We start from the raw sequence: 16,120 nt of genomic DNA, 5'->3' as shown, positions 1-16,120 counted from the left end.
CCAACTAGTACTACTTAGTGCTGTGATAGCAGCGTCGAACTTGGCAGTGCTTTGCAAACATTCAATAATAAAGGCTGGGTCCTCGTCCTATTGATTTCAGTGGTAATCATGGCTGAGACATGAACTGTAACATGGGGCCCAACCTTAAAATCTGAATTCAGTCTGTCCATGAGTGTAAGGCTTATAGAAGTAGTCTTGCCTGCTTAAAGCTAAGCATAGTTGCAGCAGGACGAGGACCCTGGCCTGGAAGAATCCATATAGAGCATCCAGAGGAGGCAATATATGCTGTATTATGAGCAGAGAATGATGCACGGCACAGGAAATTAGAAGAAATCAGGACATTTCACTGGAAAAAAATATTCTGAGGAAGAAGAGCGGTGTTTTAGAGATGCACATGCCAGTGCTCATTTCTTGTGCCCCTGGCTCCCGCCCTGGGGCCGGGCAGGCATCTCCTCAGCCCCTCCTGGCACAGACGGGGGGCCCAGGGCGCGCGGGGCACACCCGCCTTTGCCGAAGAAATCCCTGAGGTTAGAAAAAGAGGATAAAAGGCTTAAAAGTGACCTCTTGTGCCGGCAACCGGCCCTCCCGCCCGCGGCACCCCTGAGGGAAGCGTCACTTCCCGCCCGGCCCCGCCGCTCGCCCCCGCCGAGCCCGGACTACATTTCCCAGCCTGCCCCGGGGCGCCGCGGCCTCGCCGCGCTCCTCACGGCCCGGCGGGCGGAGGCCGGGCCCGGCCGGCCAAGATGGCGGAGGGGGTGCTGAGCCCCGGGGTGAACCTGGAGGCCTTCTCCCAGGCCATCGCCGCTATCCAGGCGCTGCGCTCCAGCGTGACGCGGGTCTTCGACTGCCTGAAGGATGGGATGCGGAACAAGGAGACCCTGGAGGGCCGCGAGAAGGGCTTCGTGGCCGCCTTCCAGGAGAGCCTGCACTCCGTCAGCCGCGACCTGGGGTGAGCAGCCGGCCCTGAGGGGGCTTCCACCCGCGTCGGTGTGCAGCCGGGCCCCCGGCCCCGGCCCTGCGGTGGCGGTGGGGCGGGGAGAGGGGTTCCGGGCTTCCGCGGGCCTCTCCCCTCGGAGGCGCCCGGCGGTGTCGTTTCCACTCCCGGAGAAAGTTTTAGGCAAATAAATGCGAAAACGCTCCGGTTTATTTCGTCCAACATCGTGCGCGTTACTCCTCCGTGGTCTTCATGCCAGAGCCTCCGAAGGGATGAGTGGTGCTCATAATGTATACCTGGGTTTTGTTCTTGTTTTGTTTTAAAAAAGGAGCTATCAGGGGGATTGCTGTGGCAAGCTGAATGCTTTTGGTTGCAGGGAGATATTTCTCTGTTTTTTTTTTTAAAAAAATCACCTTTTAGGTTCTGACTATTCAATAGCTTCCAAGCGGTTCAAGAGTGACCATTTTATTACCAAAACTTGTAAGGCTGGGAACTTAGTCCACATTAAGTATAGGTGTTTAGTGCCAGCAGGTGTGCTCACGAAAATAGAGACAAACTGTTGAGGCCGATGGTCCGTGCGGATCCTGTGGGCTGTTGGGTTCAGTTGTATCCTCCTGGAAGCCATCAGTGCTGTCCAGGCAGGTGTCCAAGGGCAGGGCTAGCACGTAACCACCCTTTCCCAGCACATCTTCTGGCCTCCTGAGATTTAGGGTTCCAGGTCTTGTGTACCAGAATTTGTTTCTTGCTGGCTAATAGGTGGTAATACAATTTGATTGTGGTAATATAATTTGTTACCTACTTCTTCCCTTCTGTTGGGAAAGGTGGTAGATAATAATTTTTGTGAATGATGTTGTACACAGCTTTATAGGCTTCTGTTGTACCCCTTTGGTTTTCATTGTTTTCAAGTTGAGGAGGCTTTGTGATTCCCTACACGGAAGCTGTGCCATTCCTTTTGTTATCCTTCTTGTCTTGCTCAGTAGCTTTTTAAAGAATTACCTGGTATAACCCTGCAATCTTGTTCCCAAACAATAATAGATAGCAATTGGCTCTGACCTGTCTTGTCTCGTGTGTAGTATTTTACACTCCTCTACTTTGCACTTTACCATCCAGTATTTAAGTGCTGTGAAGTTCTTGTGTGATTCTTTACAGTCAGTCCCTGTCCTTACTGCCATGCCTGAGAGTAGCTTCCTCATCAAACTTCACCAGTTCCTTTTTCACCATCTCTTCCACACCATTAGTGGATACGCTTATCAGTGCTTTGGTGACCATTTCTTTTCTGATTCCTTGCAAGATAACTCTTTTTTTAAATATTTTTGAGTATATGTAATTTGTCTTTTTTGAAACACAACTGCCCCAAAATATTGTAATTTATATACATATTCTGTTACGTGTTCGGGAAGCACAAATTTCAAGTAGCAAGGTGGTTTGAAGTTAATATCGGTGGAATTTGGTTCACGCTATGAAAGTATTGACTAGGATCCCTGTTCAACAAATCCTTAGTTGTTATGTCTATTTATTTTATTTTATTTATTCTTTTGTCACATTTATTATGGCACATTTATTTTATTGTATTCTTTTGTCAGGAAATACTAAGCACATTCATGAGTGTTCACAGCACCAGAGGCTTAGAAAGAATGTAGGCCGTAGAAACTTGAAGGAATGATGATTAATAAAGGAGAATTTTGTTGCTGTAAAGTGTGGAAGTCTCTTAACTGTCAGTTCCCTGATTGTTGGCATTTATTTTTGTAACCTTCATTAAATGCAAATTGAGATACTTGGGATTTTTCTTTACAGAGATTTTCAGAAGTCACCCTTTGAAGGGTCTGAATCCTGCTTTTAATCTAGTGGAAGTTCTGAAGTTCAGAGGAGGATGTAACATTCGGAAGTCAAAAGGAAAGGCACCTGATTAGTCATGTCACTTGAAAAACTGCATTTTATATCTGTGCAAAGTAGTCAGTCTTTCTTCTGTAGCTGATTAATGCAAGTTTTAAAAATTGCTTAACTTTTGTTATTATTAAATGTAGCATTTGACAAATGAGATATGAAGCAATAATAGATCATTTCACAGCGAGCTTTTTTTCATGGGAAAAGTGTCTGCTTATGCTTTAGTTGAGTATTTTATACACATCTACAAATGTACAAATTGCTCATGGAAAACAGAAGGTGCTTCCTTGCCCTGAGAACTTGGAATGTGTATACTTGCTGAGAGTAATCACAGGCTTTGCAAGGGCATTTCCAGGCTTAGGACTGGTGCCGGTTCCTCTGTATATTTATATGAGGACAATTTGAATTTCTAGATCTTTAATGAAATGATGAGGCATCTGCCTGCTTGATGGGTGAAAGAATATTTCTAGTATTGCCCCTAGTATTACAGCCAGTGCTCAAGTCAGAATTTTGAAGTTCCTGAGGGTGTGCGTTGCTCAGAAGATGCCCTGGGTTCTGGAAGTGCTTGTGAACAGGACCCAGCATAGTTTGACTCTTTCCAGGTTCTCTTACAAAGACTCTTGACTTGTACTTTCTCTCCTTAGTCTTAAGCTCAGTGCTTCTAACAGACCACTTTAAATTGTTTGGGTAATGACAGTGATTAAGGTTTATTTGGGTTTTTTTTGGTTTTTTTTTTTTTTTTTTTCTTTCTTAATTGAATTGGACAGATATTTAAAACTCGGACAGGTAGTAAATTAGAGTTCATGCATGATTGCTGTCCCTGCAGGAGGATAGTACATCTCGGATATCTGTATCTGGAGATCTGACTTTAAAAAAATGCCATTCTGTTTTCTTTCAGTGAACTGGAGCGTCTGAGCAACCTAGTTGGTAAACCGTCCGAGAACCATCCCCTGCACAATAGTGGACTGTTGAGCCTAGATCCTGTTCAGGACAAAACACCTCTTTACAGCCAACTTCTTCAAGCCTACAAATGGTCAAATAAGGTAACAGAATACATCAATGTAATTTAGTTGTATATTTCTACAGAATGTTTGATTTGAGATATAGTAGACCTCTGAGTATTGGAGACTGTCAAAATTGCTGAGTTTGTTATGAAGTTGAGGAGCATAATATGTACCTAAATGTACTCTTAAGGGTAAAAATGGTGCTTTAACTGAGAGGAGATTTTCTGCTATACTGAGGTGTGCCCTTGTTTTTCAAAGGGGGTGTTAACTCCAAGCAGAATAATACTTTCCACGTTAGCTGTTCAGCATCTTATTTAGATACAAAATAAAAGTATATTGTGTCCTTGCATCTGGCAGTAGACACTGTAGCAGAGGGCAGTGGGATATTAGAGCAGAGAATCAAGAGCTTACGTCACCTCCAAACCTATTTCTAGGAAAGAAACACATAGGGAAGTTCTTATCATTAGAAATCTTGATGCCTTGCCATACCATTTGCTGCTGCTAAAAAACATTTGTACCTGGTCTCAGAAGTAACGTTGTATTCAACAGCTTTGACATAGCTAGTGTTTTCAGATTCTATATATTGCATTGAATTTTAAGTAATGTTAAAATAAAACAAAAGGGCAGATAATGTTAATGCAGTTTTTTCCATTTTTAAAAAACAAATTGTTTTTGTTGAAAGAAACTTCTTTCTCGTGAGCATAATTCAGTTCCATAAACCTGTATGCTCACTATATCTAGAGACAGAAATTGGATAGGTATCTTTCCTTCTCTGCTCTGAACATAGTCTACTTGTGGGTCAAAAATATTCTTTTCCTCCCATCTGATTTTATTAAATAAGTAAACATTGCATTATTGCAATTATTACTGGTCTCTGTGTGAGCACCATTATGTTTCAGGTTGCCTGTTCCCATCCTGAATTTTTTGAGCATGCTTATTACTTTTTATAGAAATATTTAAATGAATATGTATTTAAAAGCTTTCTTAAAATTATCTTTGAAATACTAGTGAGCTGTTACAAAATGGTAAAAGATGGATTCTTTTCTGTTATGATAATTGTTACTAGTGAGAGATTCCAGAGTTGTAGCTTTTAACAACCTTATAGAAGACAGCAGGAGTAGGCAAGAACAATAAATCTGAAAATATTTAGGGCATTAAAAGAAGCAATTCCACTTTAAATTATTTATTGCGACACATGAGCAAGGAAGACTTTCAGACTACACAAGTACTTCATAGGCAAATTCTTGTTATACGTTGAGTCAACCAATCTAGTACTATTCAGATTTAAAATAGAATACTACAATAATGTTTGGATGAATACTACAATAATGTTTGTTCAGTCACTTTTCAGAATACAAATATGTGTTAATGTCTTCTAAAATCAGTAGAATTCTGCATTGACAGAAATTTGGTATGGTTGGAAAATTGGGGGCAGGAAGGATTTTTAAGTAGAGATTTATTGAGAAAATGTTTCATGTTTGCTTGTGTTTCTTGCTGTTAGCAGCAGATTATTGGTACTGAAGAAGAAAGAATTCATTTACTACTTTCAGAAAACAACAAAACCATCTAACATTTGTACTTCTAAACTTGTAATGGAATTAAGTCTTCAGTGATTTAATTCTTTAGGTCATTATAAGAGTCAACTCAGCTGGTAATGAAATAGCTTTAGCAGAGTTGTTCTAATGAAGCTTTTTATTAACTTAGAGTGTTATGGAGCTTTGAAGAGCAGTTTTTAGTAATACTGGATTCTGAATTCAGAAAGCAGAAAGTTTTAGCATCCTGTGCACTCATATACACAGTTAAATGTTCCAGGAGAAAACAAGTGGTTTTTTTCTTTTACCTCTGTCTTTGACTTCTGTTTTACAGCTAAATTAAAAGATACTGTTTCAGTTGTATTTAAATAGCTACTTTCTACCTAATGGTTCTTCTGAACTTTACTAGCATCCTTTCTAGGGTTTGCAGTAACCAGCAGGCGTGGATAGGTTGCCCCTGTTTCTAACAGCAGATGTGTTGCCTGTGTGAGGGTGTTAGCGGCTGGGTTTACCATTAGCAGCGAAGACCCTATTGATGCTCGTGTATATTGCTGCTTAATTCTTCATTGCTAAATACACTTCTTGAATAAGTGTTATTTCATTACATCTTTTGGCTGCCTTCTGTTCTTATTATGTGTCTGGTGTTTTCTGTTGCTTCGAAGGGAGGATTTAGATGTGGTGATGTGTCAATACACTTTGTCCGCATTTAATTTTTAATTTGTGACCCCTTTGTGGCTTGCTTGCTTGTATTTTTGATGAGCTGAGGTAAGGGCATTTTCCTCTCTCTCTGATTGTTCATGCATTACTGATGGCATGAATAGCCACATGGCTGCCAGGGGAGGATAGATGGAGTAGAGTTTTGGAGCTATGGTGCAATTCAAAAAGGACATTCATGAAATGTAGGGAAAATGAGTACACAGACGTTGCATTGCATGTTTCAATGCATTCTGTTTGTTTTTAAAACATGGAGAGGCTCGTAGTAGTAGCTTGTAGGACAAGAATGAGTAAGGTCAGTAGTAATAACTAGGCTATCTCACGAGAAGCAAATTATTGTTCACTATATCAAAGCGCTATGCATAGTACTATATATTTAAAAAAAAAAAGCTTTGCGCTATTTTTTATCTAAAACTGAAAGAACAATTAGAGGCCTGAAATAGTAATTCTTAAAAAAACCCCCAAAAAACAAACACCAAAAACCCAAACCAAAAAAACCCCCAACATTTCACAAGTTATCCTATATAATAGTCTGTTTAAAAGCTGCGGTTTTCAGTTGGTCCACTTAAATCAGTATTTCTGCTTTGGAAACAATACTCTTGGCCAGTTTTTGGAGAATGTAGTGACAGTAACCTTCCAAATAAGACATGAAGCTCTTTAAAGCATAGTACTACCAAATTGGTGGGGGTTTTTTTTTAGTGTATGAATGTACCTAAAACTTAAGCAATTTTGTAAATCTGGAGGTGGATCATATCTACCTATGTGACTCTTACTTTTTCTGGCAAAATTGATTGCACAAGTAATAGCTTGTATAGTTTTGTTTGCTTAATCACAGAATCACAGAATCGTATAGGTTGGAAAAGACCTTTAAGATCACCGAGTCCAACTGTAAACCTAACACTACCAAGACCACCACTATACCATGTCTCTAAGTACCTCATCTAAACGTCCTTTAAATACCTCCAGGGATGGCGACTCAACCACTTCCCTGGGCAGCCTGTTCCAATGCTTGATAACCCTTTCAGTGAAGTAAAATTTCCTAATATCCAGTCTAAACCTCCCCTGGCACAACTTGAGGCCATTTCCTCTTGTCCTATCACTTGTGACCTGGGAGAAGAGACCGACCCCCACCTCTCTACCACCTCCTTTCAGGCAGTTGTAGAGAGTGATAAGGTCTCCCCTCAGCCTCCTTTTCTCCAGGCTGAACAACCCCAGTTCCCTCAGCCGCTCCTCATAAGACTTCTGCTCCAGACCCTTCCCCAGCTTCGTTGCCCTTCTCTGGACACGCTCCAGCACCTCAATGTCTCTCTTGTGAGGGGCCCAAAACTGAACACAGCATTTGAGGTGCGGCCTCACCAGTGCCAAGTACAAGGGGATGATCACTTCCCTAGTCCTGCTGGCCACGCTATTTTTGATACAAGCCAGGATACCATTGGCTTTCTTGGCCACCTGGGCACACTGCTGGCTCATATTCAGGCGGCTGTCAACCAACACCCCCAGGTCCTTCTCTGCCTGGCAGCTTTCCAGCCACTCTTCCCCAAGCCTGTAGCATTGCATGGGGTTGCTGTGGCCCAAGTGCAGGACCTTGCACTTGGCCTTGTTAAACCTCATACAGTTGACCTCAGCCCATCAATCCAGCCTGTCCAGGTCCCTCTGCAGAGCCTTCCTACCCTCAAGCAGATCAACACTCCCACACAACTTGGTGTCATCTGCAAACTTACTGAGGGTGCACTCGATCCCTTTGTCCAGATCATTGATAAAGATATTAAACAGAACTGGCCCCAACACCGAGCCCTGGGGAACACCGCTTGTGACCAGCTGCCAACTGGAGTAAACTCCATTCACCACCACTCTTTGGGCCCAGCCGTCCAGCCAGTTCTTTACCCAGCGAAGAGTACACCCGTCCAAGCCATGAGCAGCCAGTTTCTCCAGGAGAATGCTGTGGGAAAACATGTCAAAGGCTTTATTGAAGTCTAGATAGACAACATCCACAGCCTTCCCCTCATCTACTAGGCGGGTCACCTTGTCATAGAAGGAGATCAGGTTGGTCAAGCAGGACCTGCCTTTCCTGAACCCATGCTGGCTGGGCTTGATCCCTTGGTTATTCTCTACATGCCGTGTGATAGCACTCAGGATGATCTGCTCCATCAGCTTCCCCGGCACCGAGGTCAGGCTAACAGGCCTGTAGTTCCCCGGGTCCTCCTTCCGGCCCTTCTTGAAGATGGGTGTCGCATTAGCTAATCTCCAGACAGCAGGGACCTCCCCAGTTAGCCAGGACTGCTGGTAAATGATGGAGAGGGGCTTGGTGAGCACATCTGCCAGTTCCTTCAGTACTCTCGGGTGGATCTCATCAGGCCCCATAGACTTGTGAGTGTCTAAGTGGTGCAGCAGGTCACTAACCATTTCCCCCTTAAATTGCAGCTGAGGCTGTATTAATCATCATTCCTTGTGGTTCATGAGATACTGGATGTTAGAACAGTTATTTATTTCTATTTGCAGCTTTGTTTTGATGCTGGGTCAAGCAAATGCCCAGTTTTGATCTGGTCTTGGACACATGGACAAGCTTTTCAGGTTAAGTAGCAGTGCTGGGTGGGAAGTGTAGCGAAGATCATACTCGCAGGCATAAATAGAAAATTTTGTTTAAGATATGAATGTTAACATAGGAGATTAGACTTCCCTGACACTTTTCAACTTATTTTATTTACCACATTTAATATGTGTAGCTGTGGCTGGTTATGTATTGTGAGGAGATTCACTTTTAGGTGCAAATTTACTGACCTAACTCTTTGGCCTAGTGCAATAGAGATTAATTGCATTTAGTTGTGATTTCAGAGATATTTGCCCCAAACCTTACTTCACTGCTCCTGTGAGTCACAACACTAGTTCCTCTGTTTCTGGGTATCTTAAGTTTGCCTGCTCCAGGGGTACAGAAAAGTACAGTGGGAAAAATTAAAACTTTCCTTACAGAAGTGTGTTATCTTGGCAGCACTTGTTATTTATTAGCACCTGCTATCCTGATATTTACTTACTGTAGTTTACCCAATTGTTTTGCAGATGGTAAAGTTGTCCATATAATGGAAGCAGCTGTTTGGGAACACAACAGCTTGTCAAATGCATTAATTACATACACAGGCAGCTGTAAAGGAACTTTACTTTTCCAGGTGTTTAACAGAGCTTACAAGCTATAGCTGAAAAACACAGGAAGTTTAAATCGATCTTACTGCAAGCAAGAGCTAAATGGTTTTTCTTCTTTGCTTTAGCTTCCTTTATGTATCAGTAGAAATCATATAAGTAAATTACTTTGCTGAGTGTGGGGTGCATGGAGGCATGTAGTAGCCATGGAACAGTATTTAGGTCTACTTGATAACATTTTTTTTTTCCTTCCTCTTCAGTTTTATTTAAGAAAAAAGGTTTTCTTCATTACAATTGAAGTGCTGTTTCCCAGGAGGATCCATATGTGCCCTCTAATGTAATACTGAAGATACAATATTAGATAAGATAAAAATGAGCTATCATTCTGTATGGGTAATGTGGGTAAAGTATTATTGGTAAGTTAGGAATTTTGTAGAAATCAGTAGGGTTTTTTTCATGTTGACTGTCTCTGTTTAGTAATTGTAGCTGAATTCTGTTTTTAGTAGTTATGTACTTCTTAGCTGTTGAATTTTTTTGTAATATGATTGTTGTGTCTGAGCAGCTGAAATCTAAGATGACAGTAGCAGTCAGAAGGGTTTCTGGTTTATATGTGTATGGCCTGATACTACTTGGAAGAGTCAGGACTGGACGTGCAGGGTGCTGCTGCCTTGCCTCTTGTTACCTGGTGCTTGCTTCTTGCATTATACTGGAATTCATGGGAAACTACCACAGGGGAGAATGCATTTGCTATAAGTTTAGATGAAAGGAATTGTTAAAAGTCACTCACTAAATTAGACTGAAATACTGATTAAGTTTTGATTTTTAAAAAAGATGTGACCTCACGTTTGTGACAGAGCACTGGAAGAACTCACTTCTGTTGCTGTGGAAGTGTCATGAAGAGCAAGTGCCCTTACGCTGGCCTTCCTCGTTCCTGCGTGCTTCTCGTTTTCTGCGGTAGATGAGACCACAATCTCATGAAGAAGAGTGTAATTTACTAAGCAACTGCATGTTTGTTCTCAATACTGGGTGACAAAGGGGTTTTGTGCGGGGGAAAAAATACTTGCTGGTGATGAGATTAAACCAATATTATATACTTACCCATATATAAAATGTTTAATAAAGCTTGTGATAGTGTGGTTGCCTAATACAGCTGTGGTAATGCTGGCCATCAGGGTAGATGCAGGTTTTTGGAATCCAGGAGTTTAAACTCATTCTTTGAGTGGTATGAACTTCTGTTTTCCATCTGCTGCTTTAGTGAGGTTATTTATCGCCTGTAGTGTGTATTTGTTCATCCTCTTTGCCCTTGGCAAAGCGTTTGTATACCCTAGCCCTGTGCATGCCCGAGACAGTGTCTGTTAAGGTGTTTCCATCGACTTCAGTGGAACAGAAAATATATGGCATATTATATGTCCACTGAGCAAGGCAAATGCTTTTATAGGGCAAGCTTCCTGTCTCCTAATGGGGTGCTGTTGAGTAGTTCATGCTCAGCCTTTGAGCTTTAATCACTGGTAGAGATTTTTTTTGCTTATTTGCTTTTGTTTGTTTATTTGAAGGGTATATGCAAAATGGATCAACTACCAAATCAACAGTGTAGAAATACTCTTTCTACCAGATTTAAGAAACATTGAGTTTGTTGGATAGCAGCAAACTAAGTCTTCCCTGAGTTGTTGAGTGATAGCAGTATTAGCAGAGTTTACTTGCCCCGGTGAAAATAGTCTTCTACAAGTTGTCGTTCCTTCACACACACCCCCTTTGCAGTAAAGAGTTTATTTTCAGACTTTCAAAGAATATTGTTAACAGCAGTAGAAGTGGGGGAAACTTAGAACAATTGTAGTCTTGAACAGGTGATGTTATTTTAAATTTTTCCCTTGATTTTAACTTCACTGAACTGCAGTGCTGTCTGCTCTATTGTTTTCAGAGTTGCATTTGTTGGGTTGCTGTACTCCAATTCCAACACCTCTGTAGTTTGAACCTATGTGCATATGTGAACCTATGTGTGTATGTGAGTGGTGGTGGTATTGTTTTATCATCATGAGATGGTACTTAAAAACCATGATAACTGTGTGTGTGGAAAGGCTGTTATCTACCACTTCAATCAGAAAGCAAAAAAATCAACTCTTCTGGCTTTGTGTTTCTCTGGGTGAGTAGGATTTAGATCAGATTATTTAATTTACTCATCTGTGAAAAGAAGATTATGGCAACTTGCATAAACTTTACAATATCAGTGTATTGTAAATATTCCAAGTGAACAGAGCTGGACAGGGGTTGTCATAAATTTATTTAAAAGTAATATGCTGGCAAAATACAAAATGAAAAAAAATTACTGTTGATCTGCATGTTGAAATACACTAAAAAATATTTGGATTTAAATTTGTTACTTCATAGCTTCCTCTTGTTTTTACATAAATTTAAAATCGAACTGTTGAGATAATTACCATTAATGAGTTAAAATGATTTTCTGTCACATGACAGAAGAGAAAAGGTATATATAGTTTTTGTTTATTAAATTATTTTGATGTGTTCCCTGATATATTATTTGTATAAATTGTGTGTGTTGTAGGTCTCAAAAAAAGAAATCAATGGAGCCTGTAGAGAAAGTCCAGACTTGTTACGACTGCCCTTGGTAGCTTAGTATTGATTAGACACACATATTGAGTTTAATGACAATAAATGACATTAAATGTTAACCATAACAGTAGAGGAATACTGTTGAAGTAATTTTTTTTTTGTTCAACTTGATTGTAAAACAAAGTGTTCATTCCAAGGAACGTTAATTTTAAATTTTGGATGCACTCAAACATTTTGAACTTAATGTAGTTTTACAGTAGCATAGACAATGTAACTGAATTATTATGTTGGCAGTTCTTTGGAAGTTCAGGCAGATGGCCAAGATTTTGTCCTTTCAGGACTTTTTGTCTCCAAAAATGCGGTGTTGTAATATTGTGGCATACTGTTGCATGGAGATCCGGCTTATTCTGCTGAGATTTCATCCACCCAAATTGGGAAATATTTTCTTTTCAGGTGTATTGTAGTATCAGTGACAGACGTGTGGCATTGAGAGAAAACTGTATCATGGTAACTGGATCATCTGCTTGCCTAATGCTTCTGGAGGTTGCTTTTGAAGATCCCCTGTGCTTGCTGGGGTAAGAGTGGGAAGGTTAGTGGTGCAGCTTGACATACTGGTATTCTCAGTGAGCAGGAGCTCTAAAGAAGTTACTTAAAAGATTTGAAGTGACCAAAATCCCTTGGTTTGCTCACAGAAGGGAAAAAATGAAAAAATAAGGTAAGATTTTAATTGAAGCAAAGCAACAAGTCCCTACAAGGATATCTCTGTTGCACTCCGAAGAGCACATTTTAATCTGCTCTGTAAGAGTGGAATCAGTGCTTCGTAGAGGGAGCCGGAGTGGAAAGGCTCTTAGGGATTACCGGCTGTGGACTCCTTTCCTGTGCAGATAAGCCATGGGAGTTTATATTCCTGTCACTGGAGAAATGAATGATGCACGAACTGGTGTTTTCTTGTACACGGGGCACAAAATAGGAGCTGGGCCACTTGGATTCTGTTCTTGCTTTTCTTATTAATTTTTGTCGTAACCTTGAACAGGATGCATGATTTTTCTGTGCCTCATTTTTCTTATGGATAAAATAGGATAATAATACTTAACCTACTTCTTGGGATAGTTTCTAGTCTAAATGTGTCTCAAGTGCATTGGGTTCTTTGGACAGAAATGCTTTGTAGATGCCAAGTATTATATAGCTAGTGACTAATGTTGTTTGCCTGGCAGTCTGGAAAAATGCCCTTTATGGGCTTTTAATTTTGTGTGATTTTAGGCAAATGTTTTGGTGAAATGCCTTTGCTGTTCAGAATTACATTAAATTTTTTTTCTAAATATGACTAGGAAACAGGTGGTTACCTCTTTGCCTCCAGCTGCCATAGTTATTAATTATTGCTCAGTTGTCTGCCTGGAGAATACTGAGTTTTATTATAGCAGAGTAGATTTTTAGTGACCAACTATGACAGGGGTGGCAAATTCAGGTAGTGTGCAAATTAACCTTGATATTCCAGTGCTGTGGGAAAAAGCTATGAGGAGGAAAAAAGAGCCAGTACCAAAATGTAAGGCGGGGGGGGGAGACCAGGAATTACAATAGTCTACGTATACTTTACTGGACAAGGAAAAAGGTGGGACAAGAAATTTTTCTGAGGGTCTCTGAGCTATGCAATGATAGTTTAATTAAAAAAAAAAAAGTGAATATAGTGAGAGGGGAAAAACAGTAAAAATAGTGAAAGCCATAATGAAAATAGGGAAGCTTATAATAATAGCAACAGTAAAAGTAAAGGCAGAATCACCAACTGCTGTATGTTGGGTGGGTTTTATTCTCCCTAGAGATCCTGCCTAAAGCAGCACCTGGGGGCATCGGACATGGATAACACCAGTTATGGCACCTTCTTTTTGGAGGGCGCATCTTCCCTCCTCAGCTGGGAGTCCCTGGAATCTGCAGCTCCTGGATTCTTGTATTTCATTGTCTTTTATTCCTATCCTGGTTTTGAACAAAAGCCCGACCCAGGGCTATCCTAACTATTTTATTGTTACCATGTATAACTATAAAAGTGGTTTGGACACCTAATAATTGGAAGAAAAGGAAATGAATATTGCCAGTTTCTCACCTGCCATAGCATCTTTATGGCAGTGCAAAGAAAAAAGGATTTGCCACATTTGCCACCTTGTGCTAGTATAATTCCCTTGAAGGTTAGTTGAATTTCATTGACATTTTAGTAGACTGAGTTTAGTTTCTTACTTCAGGAAGAGAAGAGTGATGATGAGTACCTTTGTTGCTTTAAAAAAAAATGAGAAATAATTAGCCTTTGGTTCGGGCTTGTTTATGTAGTTGGCTGTTTTATATCTGTGATCTTCCCAGAGTTATAATAGTAATAATTCACACTAGGATGCTATTGTGAAATAAGGTTATATGTGTCCAAACAGAATTTGCCTTTCTTACTGAATTTTGCTAGAATACTCCGTTTCAAATCTGAAGCAGCCTGAGAGCATGATGTGGTGTTTTTCTGTTGTTGTGCCTGGTGTTTGTTGTTGTTCAACAGTATTTTTCAAGGCTCTGATCAAAATAATTCTGTAAGCTGTACCAGTCTCACTTTTCCTAATTATGGGAAGTGATATATCAATACACACTATTATAAATCACAGCCCCCTTGTCAGCTGGTGAGAATTATTTAATGCTTTGCAACACCTTTATTTGCTAATGAGTGGGTTTTTTTCCCTGTTTCTTTGATAAGTATTAATGTTCTAGCTGTTAGCCTGTTTCAGGATGGAAATGATCGATGTTGCTCTATTTTAACCAAAACACTTCTGCCCGCTCCCAGTTCTTCCTCCCCTAACTCCTTTTTTTCTTCTGCAAGAACCCTTCATAGAGTTCATGTTGGATGGCTGAATTATGTAATCTGTAAGTCAGGGATCACTTTCCCTTTCTAAGCTGTATAATGTGGTCATCAAACCAAATTGGTTAAAACTGCATCGCTTTGTATTAGTAACAGACTTTGAATCAAGTCATGCACAGGCACAGAAATGCAGTGTGTAAGCTGAATAAGTCATGGTACAACCATTAGGTTGGAAGAAAAGGCTTTACTTTCAGGAATTGAGAAATACAACCAAGTATAACTGGAAATCCATGTTGTCTAAGGATTAATTGAAGGCTGTGTAGGACTGCAGAACAAGAGCAGCATTTTAAGAAACCCTCAGACCCAGCACTCCTTTGAATGTCATATTTGCCTGCTATCTCAGCTCTCGGCGGCTCAAACTGACTTGCTACTGGTGATGAAAGCCTGACTTATCTTCCAGTGGATGGTGGCCACCATGAAGCACAGAGGAAGTTTTCAGAGACTTGAAGTTGCATCTCACTTTCTTTGAGGCAAATTAAAGATGTTTGTAAAGTATTTGGGACCTTCATATGAAGGGCATTCAAGGAATACGAACACTAATATAAAATAACTGATACAAGTGATAAGCATCCCATTGGTATTCTTTATATGGAAAAGATTTTTTAATAGCTTCTAGAGGAAATCAAATAAAATGGAAAATTTAATGATGTCACCCTGTTGCTCTCTACTATTGTTGTTAGGTCTTTTTGTGTGACGTACTTCTTTTTAATGCAGAAGTGCGCTCATCTCTAATCTTTTTTGGAATTCTCTTTTGAAGTTACTAAAGTTGCCCCCCTCAGACAGTTCAGAGGGATTTAATTGTTCGAATTGCATATAAGCAATACTCAATTCTTCCCCATTGTATCTTAATCAGATACTGTTGATAACTGGGCTGCAAAACATGGAAATTGCCTGAAGGCTAATAAAATTGGAAATGGTCTGCGTAAGGAGCTGTATGTAATCAAAGTGCGGTTCAGACCACTGGTTTGGCTACTGCTTCATGGAAATGGACATTTGGCAAAAACGTGGCAACAGTTTTATATTCAGCAGTAGTTAATACTGAGCTTCTGGATTACATGCCTTCAACATCAGAAGGTCTATGGTGATTCTTGAAATTTCTTGCCTCTTGGGATCAGTGCATACTGATTTTAATTTTCCTGGGAGGAAAGAATAATCCTGCCCTGCAGGTGTGGTGGTGTTTTGTGGCTCTGATGCTGTGACAACTGAAGAATGTGAGTAAGGAATTACAGACCATGACATCAGTACCATTACTGTTCACATCTGTGCCTGGTTTTTGGTTTTAACATAGATGGAGGTGTATTGAAAAAGATGTGCAGTTGATCTCAGATGACCTTTCAGAGTGAATTTGCTCTTTCCAAAATATTCCTATTAACACAATAAAATTTTGCTTGATAATTTGAAGCAGGTGGTCTGTTCTCCCCAAAGTTGTAAGATTTCACTAATAACATTAAGCAAGCCATTAAGGAAGTCC

At 40.4% G+C, this 16,120-nt stretch overlaps 1 protein-coding gene across 2 annotated transcripts in view; it reads left to right on the top strand.

Moving 5' to 3' along the window:
* Positions 1 to 694: 694 nt before the first annotated feature.
* The window catches only part of MED27 (mediator complex subunit 27), a 98,480-nt gene continuing 83,054 nt past the window's right edge, over positions 695 to 16,120 (top strand). The window contains exons 1-2 of one of the 2 annotated variants that reach the window (XM_075519700.1): positions 695 to 949; positions 3,717 to 3,861. In XM_075519700.1, the coding sequence (XP_075375815.1) occupies positions 744 to 949; positions 3,717 to 3,861 (351 nt within the window). In that variant the 5' untranslated portion in view covers positions 695 to 743. The remainder of the gene's footprint in view (positions 950 to 3,716; positions 3,862 to 16,120) is intronic. The other variant, XM_075519699.1, reaches the window with a different exon arrangement.

Source organism: Mycteria americana, chromosome 17 (genome assembly GCF_035582795.1).
Source record: "Mycteria americana isolate JAX WOST 10 ecotype Jacksonville Zoo and Gardens chromosome 17, USCA_MyAme_1.0, whole genome shotgun sequence".
Taxonomy (NCBI): domain Eukaryota; kingdom Metazoa; phylum Chordata; class Aves; order Ciconiiformes; family Ciconiidae; genus Mycteria; species Mycteria americana.
The sequence above is the reverse complement of the archived record's forward strand: the minus strand, read 5'-3'. Positions and strand labels throughout refer to the sequence as shown.